The sequence below is a fragment of the Blennius ocellaris genome (assembly GCF_963422515.1).
Source record: "Blennius ocellaris genome assembly, chromosome: 14".
NCBI classification, from domain to species: Eukaryota; Metazoa; Chordata; class Actinopteri; order Blenniiformes; family Blenniidae; genus Blennius; species Blennius ocellaris.
The window spans coordinates 2,055,433-2,082,870 of NC_137663.1; the positions used below are offsets into that span (position 1 = coordinate 2,055,433).

General features: G+C 46.7%; 1 protein-coding gene across 1 annotated transcript in view; it reads right to left on the bottom strand.

The window, feature by feature from the left end:
- Positions 1 to 118: 118 nt before the first annotated feature.
- Positions 119 to 27,438, bottom strand: part of rad51d (RAD51 paralog D) — a 35,668-nt gene continuing 8,348 nt past the window's right edge. The window contains exons 3-10 of the mRNA XM_080509450.1: positions 25,133 to 25,251; positions 12,576 to 12,657; positions 12,342 to 12,476; positions 11,339 to 11,434; positions 11,167 to 11,257; positions 1,225 to 1,295; positions 666 to 815; positions 119 to 232 (exon numbers count right to left, since the gene is read on the bottom strand). Coding sequence (XP_080365576.1) covers positions 143 to 232; positions 666 to 815; positions 1,225 to 1,295; positions 11,167 to 11,257; positions 11,339 to 11,434; positions 12,342 to 12,476; positions 12,576 to 12,657; positions 25,133 to 25,251 — 834 coding nt within the window. The 3' untranslated portion in view covers positions 119 to 142. The remainder of the gene's footprint in view (positions 233 to 665; positions 816 to 1,224; positions 1,296 to 11,166; positions 11,258 to 11,338; positions 11,435 to 12,341; positions 12,477 to 12,575; positions 12,658 to 25,132; positions 25,252 to 27,438) is intronic.

Sequence of the window (27,438 nt, forward strand, 5' to 3'; positions counted from 1 at the left end):
CAGCGCAGATGAGAAGTGGAAACATTTCATGTAAACGCGACACAGAGAGGCTGAAATTGAATCAGGATCAAGTTTCATTCAGGATGCTGGCGAGGTGTTGGGAGCACTCAGCTGCTTCCCGGGATTGCAGCTTTGGCTGGCGTCACGAGTCTGGAAGCTTCCTCTTTCCTGAGGACGAAGCTTCAGACCGACTCCACCACTGCAGGTCCAAGTCCTCCGAGAAGAGACACGGCTGGAGAGGAGGAAGAGCATTTCAGCACTTTAAATGTGCTCTTAACAGAACAAAGTGAATAAGGCTTAAGGCCCTCTGGTGGTTCACTGAAGTACTGCAGGTGGATTGAACAACAAGCACATCAAAGTTTTTCATTATTTAGTTTCCATCCAAACTGATAATCCCAGAGATTAGATTATTCTATATTTTATCACCAGTTTGGTGTGGAAGGTGACTTTAAACTACAGCCTGTGTGAAACAGACTTCGACAGTGGAAGCAAATGAGGAGACATGGAGCTCAAAGCGTTGTAATAAGATTACAAGAGGATTGTCTAGTAATTGAAACAAGTAACTTTAATAATTTTTCTGAATCCTTTGTGATGTTTTTCCCCTGAACATGCTGTACAGATTTGATTTATGGGCTGTTGGAAGGGCCCGGAATCGGACTTGGTACCTGTCTGGAGGACTTGATGAGCGTGGCACGACGCAGCAACCTCCTTTCCACCTGCTCCAGCAGGACTCGGGTTCTGGGGATGTGGCTCCATGAGACTCCGAGACCCGGCTGCACCTCGCCTCTGACACCTTTGCTCACGTGGTTCGTGACCTGCAGACAGAACGTTTCTCACAAGATCATTTGAGAGCCAGAAAAGACGCCACACACAAGGACCAAAGGCCCTCTGGTGCTCCAAAGTGGGACTATAAGAGAAGGAACGGATCGTTAGCTTGATAACTTCCTGGATTTTTATATCGCCGATTTAGAATTTGACTTGTTTCATCTCTTGCATATAGTAGCTTCTTGCGCTCAGATCAGTCTCCTGGAGCAAGCTGGTCTTACCATTCATTCATTCACTCACCCATTTAAAACATGCATGAGTCATTTTATTGCTCGACCCTTTTGGACGTACATAACATGGGAATCAAACTCAACCTCTGGATTAAAAGAAGCTCAGCCATCTTCTGCCGCAGTGACGTGTGGAGCTGAACACCTGTTGATGAAGAACTGCGGTTCTTACCAGAACAGCCACATTGAAATCCTTGGCCAGCGTCTTGAGGACTCCTGCGACTTCAATCATCAAGGAGATTCCTGCAGGCGGAAGGCGACCGGCTGATCATCTTCATCAGACAGTACATGGTTGTTTCACTCGTTTAGTTGGTGAAAAGATTCAGTAAGTAGAGAAGCAGTATCCAGATGGCTAAATTAATTTGACAGTGGGGTACATTTAGTTGGTGGAGGGCTACATTTTGGTCTTACGACCAATACTTACCATCATTATTGACCAAAGTCCATAATTAGAATCCATAATTTAGAAGTCTTGCTATTAATACTACTACTACTTATTACTTCCTTGGGGTAAATCCAGGGGATAGAGGGTAAATTCAGGTGGTAGAGGGTAAATTTAGGGGGTAGGGGGTAAATTTAGGGGGTAGGGGGTAAATTCAGGTGATATTCAGGTGATAGATTCAGGTGATAAATTCAGGTGATAGATTCAGGGGGCAGATCCACAAGTGCAGGACGTTGATCAGAACAGTCGAGTCATTAACCAAATTTGTTACAGGTCCGGTTTCCTTGCATCAGTTGAAATCAGCTTCCACCCAGATGGAAGTTCATGGAAACATGTTTTGAATTTGTTCCTGGTCTTGGCTGTATTTTAAACCATTCCGATTCCCTCCCTGTTTCTGTTTGAGGCTGAACTCTGGACTGAAAGTTGGAAACTAATGATTCGTCAGACCTCCCAGAACTCCAGCTGAAGCTGATCAAGTGTTGATTCCTTCATCAATAAGCGTTGCACTCCAGAGACACTGAGGCCATGTTTACACGTACCCAGTTTTTGAGAAAAAATTGATATTTCCCTCTCTACGTTTAAAAAAAAATCTTGATTTACACTGACCCACATATACAGCTGGTTCAGAGCTGCTGTGACCATGCCAGACCTCTAGGGGGCAGTGTAGTACTAAGCATGAAATCATGATAGCCAATCACAATCCTGAAAAAAAATCAGAAGTCACAAATTGTGACGTAAATATCGGCTCACCTGCCTTTAGATGCAACCAGAGAGACAGATTTTATCCAGATCTTCTCTGTGGCCGGAGTTTTCAGGAATCATTGTTTGTGTTGAGTCATAGCTGCGATGTGTGAATGCGGGGCCCAAACGCAGAGAAATATCAGTTGTTTTTTTTCAGATACCAAGATAAATGTGAACGTGGCCTCAGCTTCCAGCAGAGCACAGCAGAATTCATCACTTCATTTTGTGCACCTTCAGGCCTCAGTCACACTGTTTTGTTGTGATTTGTAGAACTTTCTAAGGGGCCACTTGGATTTCTCAACTTCAGATTTGAGTGTTTGGTCTGTTTTGGATCACAGTTCTGGGTCTTTTGATAACAAACACAAAATTAGTTAAATTAATGTGCATAATGAAGTTCTAAAGTTGTGATGGATTTGTTCAAAGAATCAAAAGGTCTAATTGAAGTTGATGTATGTGTTTAAATTATATAGATCAGACAGAGTCAGTCAGTGGGGCTCAGGATCACGACTGTAACACCTGAGCCTTCACACAAAGATGTTCTGTCTAATCTGGCAGATTTTCACCTGTTAGACTGAGCAGCACTAACCCACATTGTTCAACACCTCAAACCCACAAGATGCAGCCTCCACAGTCTGCACACTAAGGGTTTTATACACGTTTTTAACACTTTAGCTCCAGATGGACCACATGTAGTCAGATGGATGTTTTTCCAAAAACTCCAAAGACAGCCGTTATCAAAGCTCTTTTAAAAAAAGAGTAATCTGGATGTGTCAGTAATTAGTAACGACATGCACATATCAAACCTGCCTTTCTTAAGTAAGGTTATATAAAAGGTAGTCTTTACACAACTGAATGCTTTTATGGCACAAAACAATGAGCTAAATGTATTCCAGTCTGGATTTAGGTCAAAGAACAGCACTGAAACAGCTCTTATTAAAGTGTTGAATGACGTCTTGACTTCCAGAATCTCAATTTTACTCTTACTGGATCCAAGTGCTGCTTAGGACACAGTTGACCACAACATCCTGCTGGACCCACTGGAACAATCAATAGTTGGGAAGTTCTGGCACAAAGTTGGTTTCAATCCTACTGGTAAGACGGCAACTATTCTGTGTCAATAGCTGATTATGAGTCTGAGCAAATAAAAATTTACTTGTGGGGTTCTTCAAGGCTCCATCCTTGGACCCTTTTATCTCCATCAGGGGTCGGCAACCTTTAACGGTCCGAGAGCCAGTTGGTCCCGTTTCCCACTAAACACAACACCCAGAGAGCCACACACACCTGTGTGCACACTCCAACTCGCCCATGCGCACACATGCCTACATTGTCACTCACAATATCACTGTGATATTATGGTGAGTAACGTCAAAGAAGAGACCAAGCTTATACTGTTGTAAAACAGACGTGCACTTCAGTCTTTTACTTTTACACTCCCCAGGCAGACCATGCCAAGACCACATTACACGCAAAACCTTCTTCACTGCTGGTTGCCAACTTACAACTAATAAACTAAACTACATGAACTAAGCAACAAAAACACAACACAACACAATTATTACCAACACTACAAACCTAATATAACCCCCAATAATTACATTTAAAACACGACACACAGTAATGCATTGCAGCTCTCAGCTCCTTTATTGCTACACATTTTCAAAATGGAGGATATATGTGGGGATTGTTAGAACCATGAGTGAGTGGTGTGGCTTTCAATGTCCTTTAGTTGTTGTGTAATTCACTATAATTTGCCGTCACTCTCCACAAGTCACAATGAACCTCCTGGAATTGTTGGCGTTCCACAGTGCAAGTTTTACTGTGAAAGGTACAGGAAGCTCCCAGCTTCAGATACCAGTTGAGCCGCTGTCATGACCTGCAGCCACAATTCTACGTTCTTCATGCCATTATTGTTGCGTAATGACGTTACATCGCTGTGTCGTTCACGACCCGCCTACATTTTACCCCACTTTTTGTAGTGGGACTGCGCAACGGAATTGGCTCTGGGTGTGCTTTGCCTTACCTCCCATGCCACCCCGCTCCGGGATGAACTGCAGCGGGACCGGAGCCACGAGTTGCCGACCCCTGATCTACATCTACATCATCTACATGCTCCCACTGGCTCAGATCAGGAACATTACAACATCTCTGATCATAATTACAGATGACACACAGCTAATACTCCCCCTTGAACTGCTACCTTATTGTGGTGGGGGAGTTTGAGTACCTGAATGATCCTCGCAGCTATGTTGTCAGGGGACTTTATGTCCCCCAGTAGGGTCTCCCAAGGCAAACAGGTCCAAGGTGACAGGTCAGACTAAAAGCAGTTCAACACACCCCATGGAATTACAAAATAAGAGAGAGAGGAGAGACGTCGCGCGGTGAGGCGCAGCTGAGGTTCCACCCTGGAGCCAGGCCTGGGGTTGGGGCTTGTTTGCGTTTGCGAGCGCCTGGTGAGCGGGCTCTTGCCCGCGGGACCCGGCCGGGATTAGCCCAAAGGGACGACACGGCCCCCTCCTCCTCTTCTTCCTATGTGTCCACCACCCACAGAGGCTGCCGTAGGGGTCGGGTGCAATGTGGATTGGGTGGCAGTCGACGGCAGGGGCCTCGACGACTCGATCCCCGGACACTGAATCTGGTTTTTGGGACATGAAACGTGACCTTGTTGGGGGGGAAGGAGCCTGAGCTTGTGTGGGAGGTTGAGCGATACCGTCTAGATATCGTCAGGCTCAGCTCTACGCACAGCTTGGACTCTGGAACCCAGCTCCTCGACAGGGGCTGGACACTCCACTTTTCTGGAGTTCTGGTGTGAGGCGGCGGGCTGGCGTGGGCTTGCTTATTGCCCCACAGCTTAGCTGCCATGTGTTGGAGTTCACCCCGGTGAATGAAAGGGTCGCGTCCATACGCCTTCAAGTAGGGGACACGTCTTTGACTGTTGTCTTGGCCTATGGACCGAACAGCAGTTCAGAGTACCCAACCGTCTTGGAGTCCCTGGGAGGGGTGCTGGATAGTGCTCCAACTGGGGACTCCATTGTTCTACTGGGGGAATTCAATGCCCACGTGGGCAATGACAGCAAGACTTGGAAGGGGGTGATTGGGAGGAACGGCCTCCCCGATCTGAACCCGAGCGGTGTTCTGTTATTGGACTTATGTGCCAGCCACAGTTTGTAAATAATGAATACCGTGTTCGAGCACAGGGGAGTCCATAAGTGCACGTGGCACCAGGACACCCTAGGCCAGATAGACTTTGTGGTCGTGTCACCTGATCTCTGGCCGTGTTTCTTTGACACTCAGGTAAAGAGAGGGGCAGAGCTGTCAACTGATCACCACCTGGTGGTGAGTTGGATGCGATGGATCGGGAGGAGGCCAGATAGACTCGGCAGGCTCAAACGTGTTATGAGGGTCTGTTGTGAAGCAAAGCTAAGCCCTCTGTCCACGCAGTTTTCAGCTCCCACCTCCAGGAGAGCTTCTCACAGATCCCGGGGGAGGCTGGAGACATTGAGTCCAAGTGGACCATGTTCTCCACTTCCATTGTTGAAGCTGCTGCTCGGAGCTGTGGCCGCAGGGTCTCTGGCACCAGTCCCGACGGCAACCCCAGAACCCGGTGGTGGAAACCGGAAGTAAGGGATGCCGTCAAACTGAAGAAGGAGTCCTATTGGGCGTTGTTTGCTCATAGGACTCCCGTGGCAGCCGGCAGGTACCGGCAGGCCAAGCAAACTGCAGCCCGGGCTGTGGTGGAGGAAAAAACTTGGGTCTGGGAGGAGTTCGGGGAGGCCATGGAGGAAGACTATCGGTCGGCCCCGAGGAAATTCTGGCAAACTGTCCGGCGCCTCAGGAGGAGGAAGCAGTTCTCCACCAACACAGTTTACAGTAGAGGTGGGTTGACTTCAACTGGGGATGTCATCGGGCGGTGTATGGAATACTTCGAGGACCTCCTCAATCCCACCATCACATCTTCCATTGAGAAAGCAGAGTTCTCAGAGGTGGAATCGTCCATTACCCAAGCTGAAGTCACCGAGGTTGTTGCGAAGCTCCTTGGTGGCAAGGCACCGGGAGTGGATGAGATTCACCCTGCAGAGTTCCTTAAGTCTCTGGATGTGCAGGGACTGTCGCGGCTGACTCGTCTCTGCAACATCGCGTGGTGGTCGGGGACCTCTGGACTGGCAGACCGGGGTGGTGGTCCCTCTTTTTAAGAAGGGGGATCGGAGGGTGTGTTCCAACTACAGAGGGATCACACTCCTCAGCCCTTTGTCAAGGGCTGTTAGGTCCTTGTATGCCCGGAGCCGGCGTTTGGTTCACATTGCCGGCAGTAAGTCGGACCATTTCCCAGTGCACGTTGGCCTCCGGCAGGGGTGTCCTTTGTCACCGGTTCTGTTCATTACCAACATGGACATAATTTCTAGGCACAGCCAGGGGCCGGAGGGGGTCCGGTTTGGGGACCACAGGATCTCATCTCTGCTTTTTGCAAATGATGTGGTTCTGCTCGCTTCACCGAACCTGGACATTCAGCGTGCACTGGCGCCTTTCACAGCCGGGTGTGAAGCAGCTGGGATGAAGATCAGCACCTCTAAATCCGAGGCCATGGTTCTCGACTGGAAAAAGGTGGCTTGCCCCTCGATTTACCGGTCAATCTTCATTCCTACCCTCACCTATGGTCATGAGCTATGGGTCATGACCGAAAGAACGAGATCCCGGATACAAGTGGCTGAAATGAGCTTCCTCCGTAGGGTGGCTGGGTGTACCCTTAGAGATAGGGTGAGGAGCTCAGTCAACAGGGAGAAGCTCAGAGTAGAACCGCTGCTCCTCCACTTTGAGAGGAGCCAGCCTAGGTGGCTAGGGCACCTGTTTCAGATGCCCCCCGGATGCCTCCCCAGGGAGGTGTTCTGGGCATGTCCCTCTGGTAGGAGGCCTCGGGACAGACCTAGGACATGTTGGAGGGACTATGTCTCTCGGCTGGCCTGGGAACACTTTGGGGTGCCACCGGAAGAGCTGGAGGAAGCGTCTGAGGCAAGGGAAGTCTGGGCAATTCTGCTCGGACTGCTGCCTCCGTGACCCGGTTCAGTTCCTTGTCCAAGGACACTTTGGCATGTGGGCAGGCAGATATGGGAATCGAACTTGCAACCTTCCGATTGGGAGACGACCGCTCTACCTGTCAGTGAATGCCCACATCCTCTTATACCGACTGAGGAAATGCATACATGAAATCATGAGTGGATAAGTCAGAACCTTCTACAACTACACCCTCAGAAAACTGAGCTCATCGTTTTTGGCCCCAAAGAAGATAGATTAAAGGTCAGTGCTCATCTTGACTCCAGGTCAGTCAGGAGATCAAATCAGGCAGAAATCTGGGTGGAGTTCTCTCAGAAATGTGGGTGGAGTTCTGGACTCAGACCTAACATTCAGTAGCCACAAAAAGACAAGAAAAAAATTTGCTTCCTACCATCTGAACAATATTGAAGAATCAAAGATTTCTGACTCAGGGGGCAGATCCACAAGTGCAGGACGTTGAGATTTCAGTAGGTTGGAGTATTATAACGGTGTCTTTACGCCACCTCTCTGAGGGTGGAGTACATGACACCACTATACTGAGGGTGGAGTACATTACACCAATACACTGAGGGCGGTGTACATTACACCAAGACACTGAGGGTGAAGTACACTGAGGGTGGAGTACATTACACCATTTCATTGAGGGTGTAGTACATTACACCAAGACACTGAGGGTGGCGCACATTACACCACCTCACTGAGAGTGGAGTACATCACACCACCATACTGAGGGTGGAGTACATTACACCAAGACACTGAGGGTGAAGTACATAACACCATTTCCCTGAGGGTGGAGTACATTACACCACCCACCTCAATGAGGGTGGAGTACATTACACGAAGACACTGAGGGTGGAGCATATTACACAACCTCACTGAGGGTGGAGTACATTACACCAAGAAACCGAGGGTGGAGGACATTACACCATCTCCCTGAGGGCAGAGCACATTACACCACCTCACTGATGGTGGAGTACATTACACCAAGACACTGAGGGTGGAGCACATTACACCACCACACTGAGGGTGGAGTACATCACACCACCATACTGAGGGTGGAGTACATTACACCATTTCCCTGAGGGCGGAGTACATTACACCACCCACCTCAATGAGGGTGGAGTACATTACACGAAGACACTGAGGGTGGAGAACATTACACCACCATACTGAGGGTGGAGCACATTACACTAAGAAACCGAGGGTGGAGGACATTACACCATCTCCCTGAGGGCAGAGCACATTACACCACTATACTGAAGGTGGAGCACATTACACCACCTCACTGATGGTGGGAGTACATTACACCACCACACTGAGGGTGGAGCACATTACACTCCCTCCCTGAGGGTGGAGCACATTACACCAAGACACTGAGGGTGGAGCACATTACACCAAGACACTGAGGGTGGAGCACATTTCACCATGTCACTGAGTACATTACACTGTGCTCCAGCCTCTCCAATGCCTATGTGTCAAAGGATTGACTTCAGAATCTTCCTTCTGATCTATAAAGCTCTGAGTTAATGAATGTTTAGAATGGGTTAATCTGGGGCCTAAATAATCTCAGATTGACTTGTACCTTGTCTGAGGTCCTCAGGAAGACACATCAAGATGGCAGTGCGAGCGCATTGCGAAGCCCAGTGTCTCTCTAGATTTGCAATTTTGCAACTATTCTTGCTCATTTCGTGGTTGTTTACACACCTCCGCTCTAACATCCGACACCCGACAGGAGCTTCTGGATATTAGTCTACACATCCCACATGGCTTCAACCCAGACCTTCAACTCATACCTGAAGTCTCTAGAACACCCGCCTCGGGTGTTCTAGAGACTCTACGCTTGCTACTTGGCCGGGCGGAAGGTCACGCCGACCCCGTCAGGAACGTAAACAAAGACGGGGAAGCGGGGCGGACTGAGGGCTAGGGTTAGCTCTCCTAACTCAGCATATTCCTGGCCAATGTACGCTCATTCGTGAACAAACTAGACGAGATACGACTCTGCATCACTGACAGTAAGAGACTTTTGGACTGTAACGTCATGATTTTCACTGAATCATAGCTTCATGATGCTATCCCGGATACTGCTATTGCGCAAGCTGGTCGCAACTTACACCAGGCAGATCAGATTACTGCTGACTCTGGTAAAACCAGGGGCGGTTGACTGCATCGACAGTAACAACGCTTGGTGTACAGACTCTGTTATCGTGGAGAGACATTGCACACCCGATCTGGAATATCTTATCGTTAAGTGCAGACCCTTTTATTTGCCACGGGAGTACGCTACGTTTGTCATTGCTAGTTATATTCCCCCAGATGCTAACGCAAAAACTGCTATGAAAGAACTTTATGCTGCTATCAGTAAACAACAAGCAGCCCATCCGGAGGCAGCTTTCATAGTTGCTGGTGACTTTAACCATACTAACTTAGGAAATGTGTGGAATTTTTGGAGCACAGTTTTTGTCATACAAGTCGAAACAAAACTCTGGATCATATTTATACAAATCTTGCTGGCGCTTACTCTGTGGCCTCCCTTCCCCATATGGGTCAGTCAGACCATTTATCACTGTTTCTCACCCCCAGATACACTCCCCTTATAAACCGTGTGAGGCCTTCAACTAAGACCATCAAAGTGTGGCCAGAAGGTGCAGATTCTACACTTCAGGACAAATTCCATCATACTGACTTGAGCGTTAGCCTCTCCTGGCACTGGAGGTACCAACACTGACCTGGACACATACACTGCTGCTGTATTGAACTATATTAACAGCACCGTAAATAATGTCACATCGGTAAAGAAAATCTCCATGTGCCCAAACCAGAAGCCCTGGATGAACAGGGAGGTGCGTCTACTACTAAAGACACGTAACAGTGCCTTTGCGTCAGAGGATGCACAGGCCTACAGTACATCCAGGGCTAACCTGAGGAAGGGCATCAACACTGCTAAGCGTTGTTACAGTACAAAAGTCGAGGAGCATCTTACCAACTCTGACCCTCGGCTTATGTGGCAGGGCATACAAGCCATCAGTGACTATAAAACCAAAAACTGTAGTCCCAATGTTAGCGTTTCCTTTCTCAACGAGCTTAATAATAAGATAAGATAATGGAGATTCTGCTACTAAACGGATTCTCCCCCCGGACCACCACTCACTTACTCTCACTCTGGCCAAGGTCCACTCCATGTAACGCTGTACCAATGTTTTGATGCATTTTTTTCATTTCTTCTAAAGCTTTAATGTATTTATTTTATTAATATCATTTTTACATCTTTGTAAAGTTTTTCTGTATTACTTTAATTTCTTTGTAAAGCCCTGTGTTTGAATTGTGCTCTATAAAGACATTTGCCTTGCCTTTATTTCTATCTACCTTCTGGTTTAGTTTGTATGCATCACGAGGCCGCCATGTTGGTGTGGTTTTAACTGCAGGAGCTAAGTGATGCGTTCCGGTGCATCTTACGTGATGCACCGGAACGCATCACTCAGCTCCTGCAGTTACGTAGCTGCCCTTCGACATGCTAACAAGCTGCGGAGCTCATACAGTAGCAACATTACAAGCTAAATATGATTAAAATATGACTGATAGTCATTAGCAAGCTGGAATACGCATGCAAAGCACACAGCAGTGCAGACGTTTCGGCAGTGTGGCACCCACATAGTTCGCCCAGGACAGTTGAAACAGCTGAACTGAATTTCTTTGGCCAGAAAGAGCTGGCCGAAGAAAATGACGTCATTTTGTTCAGCAGGACCCCGGAGTGCCCAACTTGCTTCTTGTTCTCATGGAGGATGAATCAGCCTTTAGCCAATAAACTTGTATGGACAGCTTGCCTCGAAAGCTGGCGGGAGATTGTGGAGGTTTAACTTTCTAAAAAAAACAACAAACTTCAATCACCTTCACTCTGTTTGCCTCCCAGTAGCGGAGAGATGATGGCCGACACAGAGTCCACAATCAGCGCCTTCACCGAGCCGCCGCCGACGGACGCCTGACACACGATGTGACAAAGATCAGATGGCAGAACCGTTGACCCGCTGTTCTCAAAGGTTCCTCTGGGAGAATATCAGACCTGCTGAAGCAGGCCGCCACGGAGGCCGCGCAGACAGTCCAGCAGCGCGTAGACGTTAAACACACGGAAGATATGAATCCTTTGGAGAGCCTCCATCTGTGGGTAAGAGATCCTTGTTAATTATTATCACATTAAAAAACCTCTCCAAAGTGATGAAAATGCTGCACAAGCATGAATAGTTAATCACTGTTAAATTTCTTGTAATTCCACATTCTACCACGAGATGGTACAGTAAGTCACGCTACCTCTTTGCTTACGTCCAAAAAAAACTGAAGAAGCAGCCGATTGAGAAAGTATTTGCAAAGTATTGAAACTGAAGACACATCAAAAATAAATGAAACTGAGTTGTAGGTGCTCTCCTCTCACTGAATTAGGAGGTTTGTTTCACGTAAACAACCATATAACTTGTCGTGCAGCCAGCTGACACCAGTCAGAGCTACAGAACCCAGTTTGAGATTCCATGAAATCTTTTAAAACGATCAGATCAATCTGTTCCAGCCCCGTGAGGATGAGTCGAGACTTCCTGCAGGTCATGATGAAAGTCGCAGTGAAAGTCACTCTACAGGTCACAGTGAAGGTCATCCTGAACGTCTTGGTGAAGGTCACCCTGCAGGTTGCCCTGCGGGTCACTTTGAAGGTCGCCCTGAAGGTCACCCTGAAGGTCTTGGTGACGGTCACAGTCAAGGTCACCCTGAAGCTCACCATGAACGTCACCCTGAAGGTCTCGGTGAAGGTCACCATGAAGGTCACACTGAAGGTCTTGGTGAAGGTCAATGTGAAGGTCACATCACGTTGTGGATCTGGATCCTGGTGGACCATTGCTATTGATGAGACGTTTTTATTTTTCCTGATCTCACTTTAGATTGTTAAAAGCCTCCATGTTTTACTTCATCATGGTGTTTCTCCACAGGTTCTGACCAGTTTTCAGTTTGTTTTGTCTAATTATCACAGTTTCAATCTGTAAAGTTTTGAATTGATGGGTGATAACTAAATGTTTCCTGACCTGCTCCTCTGTGTTGCTGGTCTCAGTCCAGAGCATTTGGAGCATGCGGCTGGCGGTCAGTCCGCCCGTGGTGTCGACGTAGATCACACTCTGCTTCAGGTGGAAGGAAATGTTGATGGAGACACCGAAACACACCTGGAAGCAGCGAGAGTGTGAGCTGTCAGGAGGTAAGGAACCCGGGGGAAGGAGGAGGAGAGTTTATGAGAATGAAAGGACGGAGGAGGAAATGCTCACCTGAGACTTGCCGCTTGCCGGGCCTCCACACAGCTCCGTTATCTCTCCGGTGTACAAGCCCGAATCCAGCAGTTTATCAAAACTGCGAGAAACAAGGACAGTTCATTACTCACAGCTGGCACCATCAGGGGCAAACAGAGCGAGAGTTTTGTTTAAATAATTCTTGCACACTTTCTGTAAATCATATGAACTTTATTTCACTTCTCAAACATCACTGTGTTTGTCTCCTATAAGATATATTTAACTGGAATTTTTTATCCAAACAACCAATGATTTATAAAGGAAAATCATGAACATTTACAGGGGTGCCCAAACTTTTTCATACCACTGTATGTGTAGGGAAGGGTGGGCGCTGTGTGTGACTGGCCAATCATAGAGCGTGAAGACAGTCAGTTACCAAATGGGGGTTTTACCTTCAGCATAGCACGGATATTGACAAGTTTTCCTTGTATCATGCTCATAATCGTTAAAAATGTTTTATCAGCTCATCCCTACTATAGACCACAAAAAATACATAGTGGGGTTATTCATTGATCTGAAAAAAGGTTTTGACACAATAAACCATGATATATTAGTCAATAAACTGGCACCAGTAAAGTATGGCACCAGGGGTGTTGCATTAAAATGGATTTACAAGTTGTTTTAAGTTAATCCTATTTGCAGATGATACAAACTATCACTAAATCTGAATAAGGCTAAATTATCCATCCATCCATCCATTGGCTACCGCTTTATTCGGGGCCGGGTCGCGGAGGCAGCAGTCTGAGCAGAGTTGCCCAGACTTCCCTCGCCCCAGACACTTCCTCCAGCTCCTCCGGTGGCACCCCAAGGTGTTCCCAGGCCATAGAGAGACATAGTCCCTCCAGCGTGTCCTGGGTCTGCCCCGAGGCCTCCTACCAGAGGGACATGCCCGAAACACCTCCCTCGGGAGGCGTCCGGGGGGCATCCGAAATAGATGCCCGAGCCACCTCAACTGGCTCCTCTCGATGTGGAGGAGCAGCGGCTCTACTCCGAGCTCCTCCCTGGTGACTGAGCTCCTCCCCCTATCTCTAAGGGTACGCCCAGCCACCCTAAGGCTAAATTAATTCTATTTATTAACGACAGAATAAATACACAAGTCCAGATAGAGATTTATGGAGTTGAAATCGAAAGAGTTTGTCAGCATAAATTCCTCGGGGTGATAATAATAGATGAAGATGTATCTGAAACATACCAACTCCTTATTCTTACAGTCAAACTTATTCAAAATCACAGATCTGGTGGAATATCAAACAGCACAAATAATGTAGAAGGCCAAATATAAAATACTACCCGGAAATATTCTAAAATTGTTCAGTGGGTGAGAAGCGAGCCATGATTTAAGAAGAAAACAACTTCAAAACTTGCAGTGCCCATACCACAAGAAGTATTGCAGTAATGAAAGGGGATGAATTTTATCATGACAGAATCTTCCTGCACGTTGTCCTGAACGAAACTACATTTGAACCTTTTGCAGTAGATTGTTTGACGCTTTGTGATTTCTTGTTTAATCAAAGGAACTGGACGAGTTGACGGCGACGATGGACCAAGTGTGGAGGAGTGCAGTCCTTCAAACCACAGCTGCAGGGTCGCTTCCTACTCCTAAATAACATACACTTGTTTCCATTTCATCCACTTTTTATCACCTCGTCTATGTCTCCTGGTAATTACGTACAAAGGCCAACGCCATTAAAATGTTGTGCCAGCCGAGCGCGGATGAACACGCAACTGTCAAACAGTCACAGCAAGTGACGGAGGGTCCGTCCTGGGATTTATGACCCCCGTCAGTTTTCTCACGGGTTCTTTGTGGCTGTGCAGGGAAATCTTCCCCGAGCTCTGCCTTTATACACTCATAGTTCGTGACATCTTTTAGCTCCATGTATCCGCTCCTTTTATTTGAGCGGTAAATCATTGGGTCCATTAATTCTGCTGGAGGAAAGTGAGCAGAGACAGGAGGAAAGCTGCAGACCCAGACCCGGAGGTGGGGACTGTTCCGACTGGGGTTAGAGGATAGAAGGAGAGAAAAGTACAGGACAGACAGACATGTTGTGGGGGGGGGGGGGGGGGTTGAAACCGCAAAAACCAGCAAACATTGTCATGAAAGTCAGATATCCACTTGCTTCAGATGTGATGGGGCAGGAAATATACATTTTAACTCGGTTTTCAAAAGGCTGAAATAATGATGACAGTGAAGACAGCTAAAGATCCCAGAAAAGGTGGGGGAAAAGCCATAGTGTTAAAATTGCAACAGAAAAAGCCAAAAAAACCAAGAAACTAAAACAGCTAAGAGCTAAAATCAATCAAATTGGATAAAAAAAAAAAAAGGTTGGACAACTAATAACGCTAAAACAGCTTAAATCACAGAAATGCATAAGTCGCAAAAATGAAACAAAAACAAACATCTCAAACAACCTCAATCAGGTAAAATGATAGAAAAGGATTTTCAAAAAGCCAAAGTTGTTAGGGATCTGTTTTTGTTGTTGTCTGTTCCCCCTCCCTTTTTCTGTTCCTGTGCAGGGTGTGTGTGACAGGGGGCGTGGCCAGCTCCTCCAGGAGAGTGAGGCACACCTGAATCTACTCCACACTAATTACAGTCTTCAGAACCCTGGTTCTCACTCCACACCTCTGCCAGATTATTCCGTCTACTTGGTAGTGCCCTGTTCGGATTCTAGTCTAGTTCTCTGCCATTTTTTGGATGTTAATACTTGTTCCTGTGCTCAGGTTTGTTGTGCCTCTCCTGGAGTGTCGTTGCCAGCCTGCCAGCCAGCCCCCCCCCTGTCTCCACTGCCTGTCCTGCCTGCCGTTTGGAAAATACATTTTTTTAACTCTGTTTGATCAGTCTCTGGGCTCTGCTTTGGGGTTCTAACTTCAAGCCACAACAAAAGTGGCTGAAACAGTCAAAGTAGCCTAAGTAGGTAATAAAAGAAAGAACTAAAAATGTCTGAAACACCTGAAGCCTCTAAAAATGGAAAGAAAACTGAGGCAAACTGTTCAAAAGAGCCACAAAAAGCTGAAACTGTTGCAGATTAATCATCATTGCACATTACGGATGTAATAATCCTGTTTGTTTTCCTATCGTATCGTTTACGCAATGTGATATATATCCATGCAGGTTGTGGAAAACAGAACCTAAACTTCCACGTTGTCCTTTTAAAACAGTGGTTGCAGTCGTCACGCCTGATTCCCACGGTCAAGCTTGATGTGGTCATACTCGTGCTAATGAAAGGTCATAGACGCAGAAAACTGCGACCTGATTGGCCCGTTCTGAGGTTCAAACAGTCTGTGCAGCGAGTGTTTAAAATGTTAAATTCATTAACCCACAAGAACACGAAGCTTTTGTCATGACCTCCACCTATGGCTCTGCCTCGTGGCAGCATTTTTTCCCTTCCCCCTCCCTCCTTTCCTTTTTCCTAGGTGGGCGTGTGCTGCATGCTGTGTGAGGTGTGGAGGAGTGCAGTGCTGATTACCTGAGTGCTCTCACCTGCAGCAGGGTGTGGCTTCACTCAACAATGCACTTCTCTCTCTATAAAGCTGGCATCAGATGAAGACTCGGCGTCAGACCGTAGAACTACCAACAGTTAGTTGTACCCTGCTCTGCCTTGCCTTGCCTCAGTCTGTGTGGCTCTGTGTTAATCTGCCTCTCTTCTGCTGCAGTACTGGACCCACCCTGCTGCACCAAGCTCCTGCCTGTGACTCTGTTCTTGACCCACTCCAAGCTTCCGCACAACACCACCTCCCGTGTCCTCCAGCGCCAGCCACGCCATTCCGCATTTGCCACTTCCTTCCAGGCAGTGTGCTCTTTAAGTCTCCTGCTGGGTCCTTATAGTTTTGTTTTGGTAAAGTAGCTGGGTAGTCTTTAGTTATGTCTGGTTAGAGTTTTGCTTTCCTTGGTATTTTGGTTTTGGGTTCATTGCCTTGTCACTTAATAAAGTGTTATGAGAGTACTCCTGATTGCTGTGTTTCTGTCCGCACCTGAGTCTCTGAGAGTGAACCGTGACAGCTTTGAAACCTCCATCATCAAACATCCTGACCAGTGAAAAATCTACAAACTCGATGACAGCTTTTATTTATATCATTTCTTCTTTATCAATGTTGTTCAAAATACTAAAAATCATTAATTGAAAAAGTTTCTAGATGCAGTGCTGAGTTCTAGTGATGGATGTCCATCCAGTGAAGGTTAGAAGAGGAAGATGGTCTATAACAGGACTATTCAACTATATTTTTGGGAGGGCCACATTTTCAGAAAGCTAAGGACCCGGGGGCCGGACAATTCCCTCAGCTATTATTCCTGATCTCAACCTGACACAATGCTCTGCCACATTCAAAAGTGTTTTATTTTGGTACATGGCAAAAAGTACAAATCACTGACTTTATACACATCATACTGTTTTTGTTTTGGAACAAAGGCTGTTACAGCCCCATAAACACATATTTGAAACATCTGAAAGATTATGTATGTCTTTCTGTATAATTTAGTAAATTCTGACATCTCTACTTGTAATACAAATCCCTTTCTTTCAACAATCCACAGAAGAGGGCAAACAGATGATCAGAATTGAAAGATTAGCTGAACTTGCCAATGGATTTCATGTCACACAGTCGCTGAACATTTTGAGCATCTGACAACAAAAGCTGTTTATCGAACAGACTTAATACCACGGCTTTTTATTTAGTTTTTTGTTTTTTTTGTTTCATTCTGTTTGTCTCTTTTCCTTTTTTTTCTTTGTTTAATGTCCTTTTGTTTTTGCTTTAGTTATAATTGTTGTGATTATTTTGTTTTTTGCTCTGTTGTTGCTCAGGCTGGTTTCATCTCATGGCAGTTGGAAAATATTTAGATCACTGTGATTACTGTATTATTAAAAAGAAAAAAAATGTATGTAGCACTAACAAGTATGTATTTTTTTTTCCACCAAGTCTTTCTCTGTCTCTCCTCTCCTCTCCTCTCCTCTCCTCTATCCTCTCCTCTATCCTTTCACCCCAACCGGTCAGCAGAATTCCTCCACCTCTGACTCTGGTTTCTACAAAGGTTTCTCCCTGTTGGGGGAGTTTTTCCTTTCCACAGTCACAAACACACCTGCTGCTCATGTGGATATGTTGGGCTTTTCTATTTTCTCTATAAAAGCAAATTGGAATGACTGTAATGTATTTAAAATGTCTTTCTTTTTTTTTTTTTTATAAAAAAAAAAAAAAAAGTAAATAGAACTGATCTGCGGGCCGGTCTGATGTCACCCGCGGGCCGGAGTTGGCCCGTGGGCCGCCAGTTGAATAGGCCTGGTCTATAATCTGGATGTTAGTAAAAGGAAGATTCTCTATAATGTAGATGGTAGGAGGAAGTTACTCTTTAATCTAGATGTTAGAGGAGACAGATGCTCTATAATCTGGATGTTAGAAGAGGATGATGCTCTACAATTTGCATGTGTTGGGATCTCACAAGACCACAGAAAGTTTGTTCATTTTTAGGTTAGAGACAATCTTCATTTGTCATGAGACGCAGTCATGACATGAATTCTGACCCAGGAATGTGATTGACCATCACACCCAGTGGGGGCGGAGGGCCTTCTGCAGGACCTTCCTCCCCCCCTTTCTGCTCACAAGACTCTTCCCCCATGCAATCAGCCAGTCACTGATTGGTTGAAGCTCTCAGGCTTTGACACCTCTGAATCCACACGTGGAACAAAGAGCCTGCGAAGCCAGGCTTCTCTCTCTCTTGCAAAGCAAACTCCAAGGAGGTGGGTTGCTGGAGAGCAGCTCCCCCAGCGTTAGCACACAGCTAACACCAGACGCTCTTGCAACCAGAGGCCTTCACTCCTCAACTCTTCTGCTGACCTGACCACGAGGGCCAGACCACCCTCTGATCCAGAGACCAGCACCCAGAGTCTGCTCTCCAGGGAACCACCCGGTTTCTCCAGGACGGACCAGGGAAACAACGCCTCACAGAACTTCTTTGTGTTTTTCCTGAACAAGCAGGAAAACCATCACAGACCTGAGAGACCAGCTCCTCAGTCTGAACAAAGGAACAACCAGGAGCTGCAAAGAAGGACTCCTGAAACATCAACTTCATCTTCCTCTCCTCAGCCTGCAGAACCAGCAACCACAGTTAGCAGGAGGTGCTAACTACAGGAGAAGACACCAGCTTCCCTCCAGCAGGACAACAACTGAACTCCTTCAAGGAAGTGGGAACAACAACTGGGCTTTACCTGAGATTAGTTAAACCTGATGCTATGATAGAACTGTTTAACTTTATGAAGATGTGTTGATTCTGTTACAGTGATTGAGTTCTATAGATAATGATATTCGGAGCAGTTATCAACCTGTAAACCAACGTTAGCTCTGCCACAGACACAGGGTCTGCATACTAATCTTTGCTTTACTAACTAGTTAACTCACAATCCTACACATATCACATCAAAGACAACATCACACAGTAACTGAACACCATCTGACGACTCCTGACGTTTTACAAGACAAATCGCAGTCACATAAACTCATTCTAGAAATGGTCCTTTAGCAGAGACACACAGAAGCAGATGCTGTGGCTAGCTTCTATTGTTCTATAGCTATCAGCACATGGCCGAGACCCAGGACAGACTTCCTGCTCTCTGATAACCTCCATTTGGAATGTAGTTTCTTGTGATCGCCATCTTGTTTTGTAGTTCATCACACGTCTCACACACACACTCCCTCCAACTCTCTCTCTCTCTTTCTCTCTCCACACACACACATGCACCTACACACACCCAGCTGTATATAGGTAGTTAGATTCTGTGTTTTATTTGTTTTCATTGTTAATAAATATAATTTTTGGAATCATACTTGCTGTTTTATTAATGAGCACAAAGGTGAATGAAATGTCGACCTCTTCTGTGTCAAGAACTCCAAAATCCTTCAAGCTTTACTATTAATTCTGGTAATTGTAATTAATTTAACTATGAATTCAAATTCCTGATTAACTGTTTAGTATATCTTATGAGACTGATAGAACTGAATTGGCTATAATTTCCTGTTACGACAGGTGGAGCTCCGAGGTTCTGCTACACATCAGATTAAATTACATAAACATTATTAATAACTATCTTTGATAATTATTAATCATTATCGATAGCCAACCAAAACATAAATAGTGATCCATATGAGGTAGAAAATCCCTACATAATGGCGCCCCGCGCGAGGGCATAGCAAAGTCGACTTTCATTCATATTTGTGCAATATTAATATCAACATACACTTTGGTACAAACCAAAAAATCTCTGATTCCGGTGTGAAATCTCCCAAAGCTTTCACATCCACCATTGTCTTCCTGCTACCGCAGTAGACATCCAGCCGTACTTACAAAAGTATGATGTGGTAGAAAATCCCTACACATGTTATGAGTAGGAAGATGCTCTATAATCTGGATGGTAGAGAAGGAAGATGCTCTATAATTTATATGTTAGGAGTCGGAAGATGCTCAATATTAGATATTGGAGGAGGAAGATGCTCTACAATCTAGATGTTTGTAGGAGGAAGATGGGCTAAATTCTCGGCGAGACCGGTGGGCTCTGTTCTTCACCAGGTTTGACTTTGTGGTGTCGTATCGGCCTGGGTCTAAGAACGCGAAGCCTGATGCCCTTTCCTGGGTCGTTGAGCCGGATCCTGCTCCACGTTCCCCCACGCCAATTTTACCTCTGACCTGTGTGGTGGGGGCGGTGACGTGGAAGAATGAGGAGCAGGTTTGGCGGGCTCTGGAGGGGGTGACGGTGCGGCCAGGTTGCCCTCCCAATTGCCTGTTTGTGTGTTCCCCTGTACGGTCTAGCGCAGGGGTGGGCAATCCTGGTCCTCGAGGGCCACAGCCCTGCACGTTTTAGATGTCTCCTTACATCAATACAGCTGACAGCAATGTCAGCCAGGAATGAACAGGGAGGTCCGTGAGTATGTCCGGGCTTGCCCTGTTTGTGCTCGTTCTCACCCCTCTGGTCTGTTGCAGCCGCTCCGGGTACCCACCCTAGCATGGGCAGACCTATCCATTGACTTTGTCACTGGCCTCCCAGACGCAGAAGGGTTTACCACCATCCTCACCGTAGTGGACCGGTTTTCTAAGATGGCCCACTTTGTGCCCATAGCGAAACTCCCATCAGCCAAGGAGCTGGCAGAGGTGATGTTTACTCATGTGTTCCGCCTTCATGGGTTCCCGCGGGACATTGTCTCTGGCAGGGGGCCTCAGTTCGTGTCTCGGTTTTGGAGGGAGTTTTGCAGGCTGTTGGGAACTACGGTGAGCCTTTCGTCCGGGTACCACTCAGAGTCTAATGGCCAAACAGAGAGGGTGAACCAGGAGCTGGAGTCCATCCTTCGGTGTCTGGTCTCTGACAGTCCGGCTTCGTGGTACAGGCAGTTAGTCTGGGTAGAGTACACAACTCCCTTCCCTGTTCATCCACTGGGCTGTCTCTCTTTGAGTGCGTGTATGGGTCCCAACCTCCCCTGTTCCCTGCCCTGGAATCGGAGGTTAGTGTCCCTTAAGCTCTTGCGTTGGTGCGGCGATGCAAGCGCGCTTGGCTCAAGGCCAGAAGCAAGCTCTTGCAGTGTTCTGCAGAGCGCAAGAGGCTTGCACTCCGGCGCCAGGCTCCTGCACCTACTTACGCTGTGGGTCAGCGTGTGTGGCTCTCCACCCGGGACCTGCCTATCCGCTCAGACGCGAAGAAGCTGGCTTCGAGGTTTATTGGACCTTATCCTATAGTCAAGCTGGTTTGCCCCGCTCGCTTCGTGTCCACCCCACCTTTCACGTGTCAAAGGTTAAACCTGCCTGGGTTAGCCCCCTGGTTCCCTCCTCAAGAGCCCCTCCTCCTCCCCGTATTGTAGAGGGTGAGGAGGTTTTTTCTGTCAAGCGACTCCTGGCAGCTCACCGGCGTGGACAGGGGTTTCAATACCTGGTTGACTGGGAGGGGTATGGCCCTGAGGAACGTGCCTGGGTACCTGCTAGGGACATTTAGGATCCAGACATGATCAGGGACTTCCACAGGCAGCATTCTGAGAGGCCTGGGCCGTCTGGAGCCGGTCGTGGAGGGGGGGGGGGGGGTACTGTCAGGAGGTAGGCTGAGATCTCCCTTTAAGAGTGGGCGGGCAACAGGTCTGGGCGGTCCTGTTCCACACCTGTGGACAATTTCTGTCATCACCATGTCTCGTCCGTCCTGTCCAGTGTGTTGGAGTACAAGTCTGCTGTGCTCCTCAGGTCGAGGAGCAGCCTGCAACTCGTCGGTCTGTACAGTCATTGTAAATAAAAGACTTGATTGAACTCAGCCTGCCTCCAGAGTCCTGCACTTGGGTCCTGTCCGTTGCCCGTGACAGATGTTAGTAGAAGGACGGTGCTCTATAATCTGGATGTTAGAGGAGGAAGATGCTCTATGATCTAGAAATTAGAAGAAGGAAGATGCTCTATAATATAGATGAGTAGGAGGAAGATGCTCTATGATCTGGATGTTTGAGGAGGAAGATGCTCTATGATCTAGAAATTAGAAGACGGAAGATGCTCTATAATATAGATGAGTAGGAGGAAGATGCTCTATGATCTGGATGTTTGAGGAGGAAGATGCTCTATAACAGATGTTAGAGGAGGAAGATTCGCTATAATCTGGATGATCTCGGAGGAAGATGCTCTATAATTTGTATTTTTGGAAGAGGAAGTTGCTCTATAATATACGTTATAGGAGGAAGATGCGCTATAATAGATGTTAGAGAAAGAAGATGCTCTACAATCTGGATGTTAGAGGATAAAGATGCTCTATAATCTGGATGTTATCAGGAGGAAGATGCTCTATAATCTCGATGTGAGTAGGGAGAAGATGCTCTATAATCTGGATGTTAGAGGAGGAAGATGCTATATAACCTGGATATAATATTACCATGCAGAGTTACTGCAACCTCCAGCAATTACAGCAATAGAATTGCTTATTATCAGTATATTAGACAGAAACCCAAGATAAATATTATATCTGAGTCACACTGGATCATCAATAATCAATAATAATAAAATTAAATCTATAAATGCAGTTGCTCTTCTATTACAGGTATAACCATAGAAAATCATTAATACTTTTTTAGAGTTATGACATTTTTTTTCAGATTTGACTGTGGCTTCAATACCTCAGCTGATCTGTGGTCAGCAGAGGGCAGCAGAGACACACAGACGCTCGTCACAGCTTCAAGTCTCTGCTCCAGAGTGCTGAGTAATTCATGGAAACCACTGAAAAAGAGCCACAAGGAGTCAAAAGAAAACACCTGTGGTTCTTCATTATTCGGAGTCTGAGAGTTTAACTGGATGAAAAGAGGAACGAAAAAGGGCCTGACATCTAAATGATGCCACATAGGACTATTTCACACATTCATCCACAAGCATAATAATAATAATGGCTTGGATTTGTGTAGCGCTTTTTTCAGGCTGACTCAAAGCGCGTACAGAAACCATTATTCATTCACACCAGTCCCACTGGTTGTGGTAAGTTCCATTGTAGCCACAGCTGCCCTGGGGCATGCTGACAGAGGCTGACATTTTACACCAACTCTGACTACCACCATCATACATGCACCATTCATACCCATGCATACAAGGCAATAATGTGGGTAAAGTACCTTGCCCAAGGACACAACGACAATGACTTGGATAGAGTGGGATTCAAATTGCCAGCCCTCTGATTATTGGACGACCGACTCTACCACTAAGCCACGATCACCCCATTCATCCTCCTGACTGAGGCACATTTTTCCTCATGGCAGTAAAATGTTTAACCTGCAGTTCCAGTGGATCCTCTTGACCAAGGGATCCAGTGGACCCTCTTGATCCATACTATCCACTATATTCCTGTGGATCCAGCAAATCATGTGGTTCCTGCAAATGTTTGTATCGGTTGAATACTGCGGCTCCCGAGGAAACTGTGTACACATTGGCTCCAGTGAATTCCAGTTGATCATGCTGTTCCTGCAAATCTTGTGGACCCAGTGAACACTAGCCGATCCTGAGAAACTTGTGTATCAATTTAATCCAATGGATCCATTTAATACTGTGAATTGCATGGATCCCCTGAACCCTCTGAATCATGTGGATTTACATGCATGTAGTGGATCCTGTTGATATAGCGGATTTCTGTTGATCCACTGGATCCCATGATGGCTCCACACAGTGGTCAGGAGATGCTCCCGTTTAATGCTTCAGTGCACAATGTGCTGCACGCTGTGGTAACTTCTGCTTTCACTCAAATCATTAAATTTTCATTTTCTGATGTGCTGCAAAAGTGTTTTAAAAGACCTGTCTGTAGTTTTGTCGTTTTTTCACTTGGAAGCGGTGGAGCTGGAGGCCAGCTTAGTGAAGCTGCAGTGGTGGAGCTGGAGGCTTAGTGAAGCTGCAGTGGTGGAGCTGGAGGCTTAATACAGCTACAGTGGTGGAGCTGGTGGCTTAGTGAAGCTGCAGTGGTGGAGCTGGAGGCTTAGTGAAGCTGCAGTGGTGGAGCTGGAGGCTTAGTGAAGCTGCAGTGGTGGAGCTGGAGGCTTAATACAGCTACAGTGGTGGAGCTGGTGGCTTAGTGAAGCTGCAGTGGTGGAGCTGGAGGCTTAGTAGAGCTGAAGTGGTGGAGCTGGAGGCTTAGTGAAGCTGCAGTGGTGGAGCTGGAGGCTTAATACAGCTACAGTGGTGGAGCTGGAGGCTTAGTGAAGCTGCAGTGGTGGAGCTGGAGGCTTAGTAGAGTCGAAGTGGTGGAGCTGGAGGCTTAATACAGCTACAGTGGTGGAGCTGGAGGCTTAGTGAAGCTACAGTGGTGGAGCTGGAGGCTTAGTGAAGCTGCAGTGGTGGAGCTGGAGGCTTAATACAGCTACAGTGGTGGAGCTGGTGGCTTAGTGAAGCTGCAGTGGTGGAGTTGGAGGCTTAATACAGCTACAGTGGTGGAGCTGGTGGCTTAGTGAAGCTGCAGTGGTGGAGCTGGAGGCTTAGTGAAGCTGCAGTGGTGGAGCTGGAGGCTTAGTGAAGCTGCAGTGGTGGAGCTGGAGGCTTAATACAGCTACAGTGGTGGAGCTGGTGGCTTAGTGAAGCTGCAGTGGTGGAGCTGGAGGCTTAGTAGAGCTGAAGTGGTGGAGCTGGAGGCTTAGTGAAGCTGCAGTGGTGGAGCTGGAGGCTTAATACAGCTACAGTGGTGGAGCTGGAGGCTTAGTGAAGCTGCAGTGGTGGAGCTGGAGGCTTAGTAGAGTCGAAGTGGTGGAGCTGGAGGCTTAATACAGCTACAGTGGTGGAGCTGGAGGCTTAGTGAAGCTACAGTGGTGGAGCTGGAGGCTTAGTGAAGCTGCAGTGGTGGAGCTGGAGGCTTAATACAGCTACAGTGGTGGAGCTGGTGGCTTAGTGCAGCTACAATGGTGGAGCTGGAGGCCAGTTTAGTGCAGCTGCAGTGGTGGAGCTGGAGGCTTAGTGCAGCAGTGGTGGTGGAGCTGGAGGCTTAGTCCACCTGCAGTGGTGGAGCTGGAGGCCTGGTGCGTGCGTGCGTGCGTGCGTGCGTGCGTGTGTGCGTGCGTGCGTGCAGTCTGGTCACCTGGAGTTCCCAGTGGAGAGGATGGCTGTGGAGCTCAACAGTTCCTGGTACAAATCTGCTCCAGAGACTGGAAACGCCGTGTGCTGAGCCAGCAGAACCCGGCGGACGGCGAACAGAGCCTGAAACACACGAGGAGAGCTGGATCAGAACTAGACCACTTCCTGCAGAACTGCTTCCTGCAGAACTGCTTCCTGCAGAACTACTTCCTGCAGAACTATTTACTGCAGAACTGGATCAATTCCTGCTGAACGACTTCCTGCAGAACTACTTCCTGCAGAACTCGACCACTTCCTGCAGAACAAGACCATTTCCTACAGAACTACTTCCTGCAAAAATAGACTGCTTCCTTCAGAACTACTTCCTGCAGAACTAGACCACTTCCTGTAGAAGTAGACCACTTCCCACAGAACTACTTCCTACAGAACTACTTCCTGCAGAAATAGACCACTTCCTACAGAACTACTTCCTACAGAACTACTTCCTGCAGAAATAGACCACTTCCTACAGAACTACTTCCTACAGAACTACTTCCTGCAGAAATAGACCACTTCCTACAGAACTACTTCCTGCAGAAATAGACCACTTCCTCCAGAACTACTTCCTGCAGAACTAGACCACTTCCTTCAGAACAAGACCACGTCTTACAGAACTACTTCCTGCAGAACTAGACCACTTCCTTCAGAACAAGACCACGTCTTACAGAACTACTTCCTGCAGAACTAGACCACTTCCTCCAGAACTAGACCACTTCCTCCAGAACTACTTCCTTCAGAACAAGACCACGTCTTACAGAACTACTTCCTGAAGAACTAGACCACTTCCTGACATTAGGATTTTCATCCAAAGTGCTAAACACACAACTGTGGCTTGTTTAAAGGGTTTTATCGTTCATCTTCTGGTCTGTTTTCTGAAGAACCACATGTCCCGTTTTTACTTCAAGTTTCAAGTTGTGAGATTTTCAACAATTTGCTACAATGCTTCGTCCGGACTTGGATAGTTTCAGTGTTACGGTGTCTGCATTTATGGAGAGCAAAATAACTCATGTTCATAAGCATCGTTCACGATTATGTCACAGCCAAACTAACCTACGACAGGAACTAACTTGTAACAGCGCCCACTGGTAGCCCAACATGAAAACTACATCATTTTCACCATTTCCGAGTTTTCGTGGAAACAGGCACCTTTTTCGTAACGTGTAAAGGCGAATGTTTTTCGAAAAGGAAAATTCTAAATCTATGCGTGTTCAGTGAAAAGTTGTGTTGTAAACAAGGTCTTCGAGTTTGAACATGGAGCTTGTGACATGATCACAGATATTGGTCTTTGCTATCAGACTGTTTCCCTGTAAACTCTGAGAGCTAAAGGAAAATGAGGCCACTGGTGGGAATGTCTTACTGCTTCACTGAGGCTTCTTTCCCGCCCGCAGCCACTTAAGCCTGCATGAGAACTGCACTCCAACAAATGAACAAAAAGCTGCATGAGCTCCTTGCTTGCGCATTCATTAGCGAGAAAATGAGAGGAAAGTCTGAGCCTGGGCTCGGGGACACAGTGATGGAGGAGAGGATCGGCGGTCGCTGCCTGCCAGTCTCTTTCAGTGGCCAGTCAATCAGCACCACCTCTGAACGGTATCTCCATTCCATTTAACTCTACAAACCCAGTCAAGTGAAAAGCACATTAGTCTTTGTTCCTCTTGTAACTTGAAGATATTTATAATATGCACGTTTCTTTTATGCTCTCCAGAGCTGGAATAATTTCACAATATTCCACATTGACTGTGAAGATGTTTGTGCATATGTGTCATTCAAAGAGATGGAGTGAATATGAAGGAAAGCAACAATGAAAATAACCAATCTTGATTAAAGTGATGAGGTTAAGCAACAGACTACAGTTACAAGTAGTGGAGTTACTTCATGACTTACTGCAAATAAAAAATAAGTTGTTTAGAAAAAGGAATCGTGTTAAATGTCTTGATAATGCGCTATAATACTGTGTAACATTGAGAGGAAGATGCTCAAGAATGTGTGTGTGTGTGTGTGTGTGTGTGTGTGTGTGTGTGTGTGTGTGTGTGTGTGTGTGTGTGTGTGTGTGTGTGTGTGTGTGTGTGTGTGTGTGTGTGTGTGTGTGTGTGTGTGTGTGTGTGTGTGTGTGTGTGTGGCACAAAATGAAAGACTAAAAACAAATGTTACAATTTAAGATTAAAAAAGCTGAGGTAATCTAAAAATGACCGAAGCAGCTAAAATGACAAACAGTCAAAAACAGCTTAAGATGGCTTAAGGTTTTAGAAGCAGTTCTTAAATTTCATAAATGCA